A 1,239-nucleotide genomic window follows, 5' to 3' on the forward strand; every position below is an offset into this window, starting at 1 on the left:
AGTGCTTTTTTTTTTTTTTGTGTGTGTATGAAGTAAGAAAAGTCACAAAGTGCCTTGAAAAACAAACTTTTCTTCAATTTGCGACCGAATCACACAAAGCAAGTAGAGCGCTCCTTTTATAATCACTGAAGTTGTCGGTCAGTTCAGTATAATATTATATAAGAATAACAGCACATTTAATAAGAGTAGAATATATAAATTTTTCTTATAAAAAATGCACGTTACTGTTGTTAATAAAGTAAATTTTGCATGCTTCCCAACACAAGCTCAGTGCTTTACTGTATTACCAAGAAATAAACGTGTAATATTATTAGTAACTGCACCTATTAATGCAAAACAATAGTAATTTTATGATTAAATTATCTTTATTTTTAATACCCGCCCCCAAATGGCCAGCTTTTTCTGTTAAGAATGGATGCCACAAAGCGCACAACAAACCTGCACATTGGCAAAGTCAACCCGGTTGAGATCGCTGAGCATCTGGTTGATCTGGGAGGTGTTCTGCAGCACTGCACGAGCCGCCTGCGCCAGATGATTCAGAGACGTGTATCTGCGGAGCGTCTGAGCGAAGGCACTAACAGCGGAAACCTGCCAAACAAAGGATGAACTCTTTGGGATTTCTATGGCGGACAAAGGTGTTTATTATCAACTTGTGTAGACTGTGGGAATGCAATAAAACAGCTGGTAACCCTCTGCGCTCTTACCTTGGTCTGGATCATCCTCTGGGGGATGCTGCTCATGGCGTTGGTGAGCCAGCCCTCAAGGTTTTTGGCAAAATTACGGATGGCTTGAGTCAAGGCACCTGTCGAACGCAGATTTAGATTTACACAGAATAGGCATTTGATATTACCCGGAAAATTCCACAAGAGGGACAATCTCAGAGCTAGATTATAGACTAGCAACAAAGTCTAACCTGGTGAGAACCAGCCAATTATACAAAGGTGTTATCAGACTAAGTGTTTACCATTAGTATTTGTCATTTGGTGCAATAATAGGCTAGTGTTTAATAAAGCAATAAGCCCCAAGAAGCCGTGGTTTACAGTGAATTTATAACAGCTAAGGGGGTTCTAACAACGCTCCTTAGCTGTTATAAATTCACTGTAAACCACGGCTTCACGGGGATTATTGCTTTTATAAAACGGTTATTCCATATACGTAGTAAGGTTTCACAAAATAAAACGGAGCAAATAAAGTGTAATGATATTAATAAAAACAGTATTCTTCCACCAAACAATGTAG

General features: G+C 38.9%; 1 protein-coding gene across 3 annotated transcripts in view; it reads right to left on the reverse strand.

Annotated features, from left to right (window-relative positions):
* LOC107710408 (transcription factor RFX3) overlaps positions 1-1,239 on the reverse strand; it is a 24,201-nt gene that overhangs the window by 5,262 nt on the left and 17,700 nt on the right. For all 3 annotated transcript variants that reach the window (XM_016515177.1, XM_016515175.1, XM_016515176.1), the window contains 2 exons: positions 705-802; positions 439-588 (listed from right to left, as the gene is read on the reverse strand). In XM_016515177.1, coding sequence (XP_016370663.1) covers positions 439-588; positions 705-802 — 248 coding nt within the window. The remainder of the gene's footprint in view (positions 1-438; positions 589-704; positions 803-1,239) is intronic.

The sequence above is a fragment of the Sinocyclocheilus rhinocerous genome, unplaced genomic scaffold (genome assembly GCF_001515625.1).
Source record: "Sinocyclocheilus rhinocerous isolate Xijiao unplaced genomic scaffold, SAMN03320098_v1.1 scaffold56, whole genome shotgun sequence".
In the NCBI taxonomy this organism is placed as follows: domain Eukaryota; kingdom Metazoa; phylum Chordata; class Actinopteri; order Cypriniformes; family Cyprinidae; genus Sinocyclocheilus; species Sinocyclocheilus rhinocerous.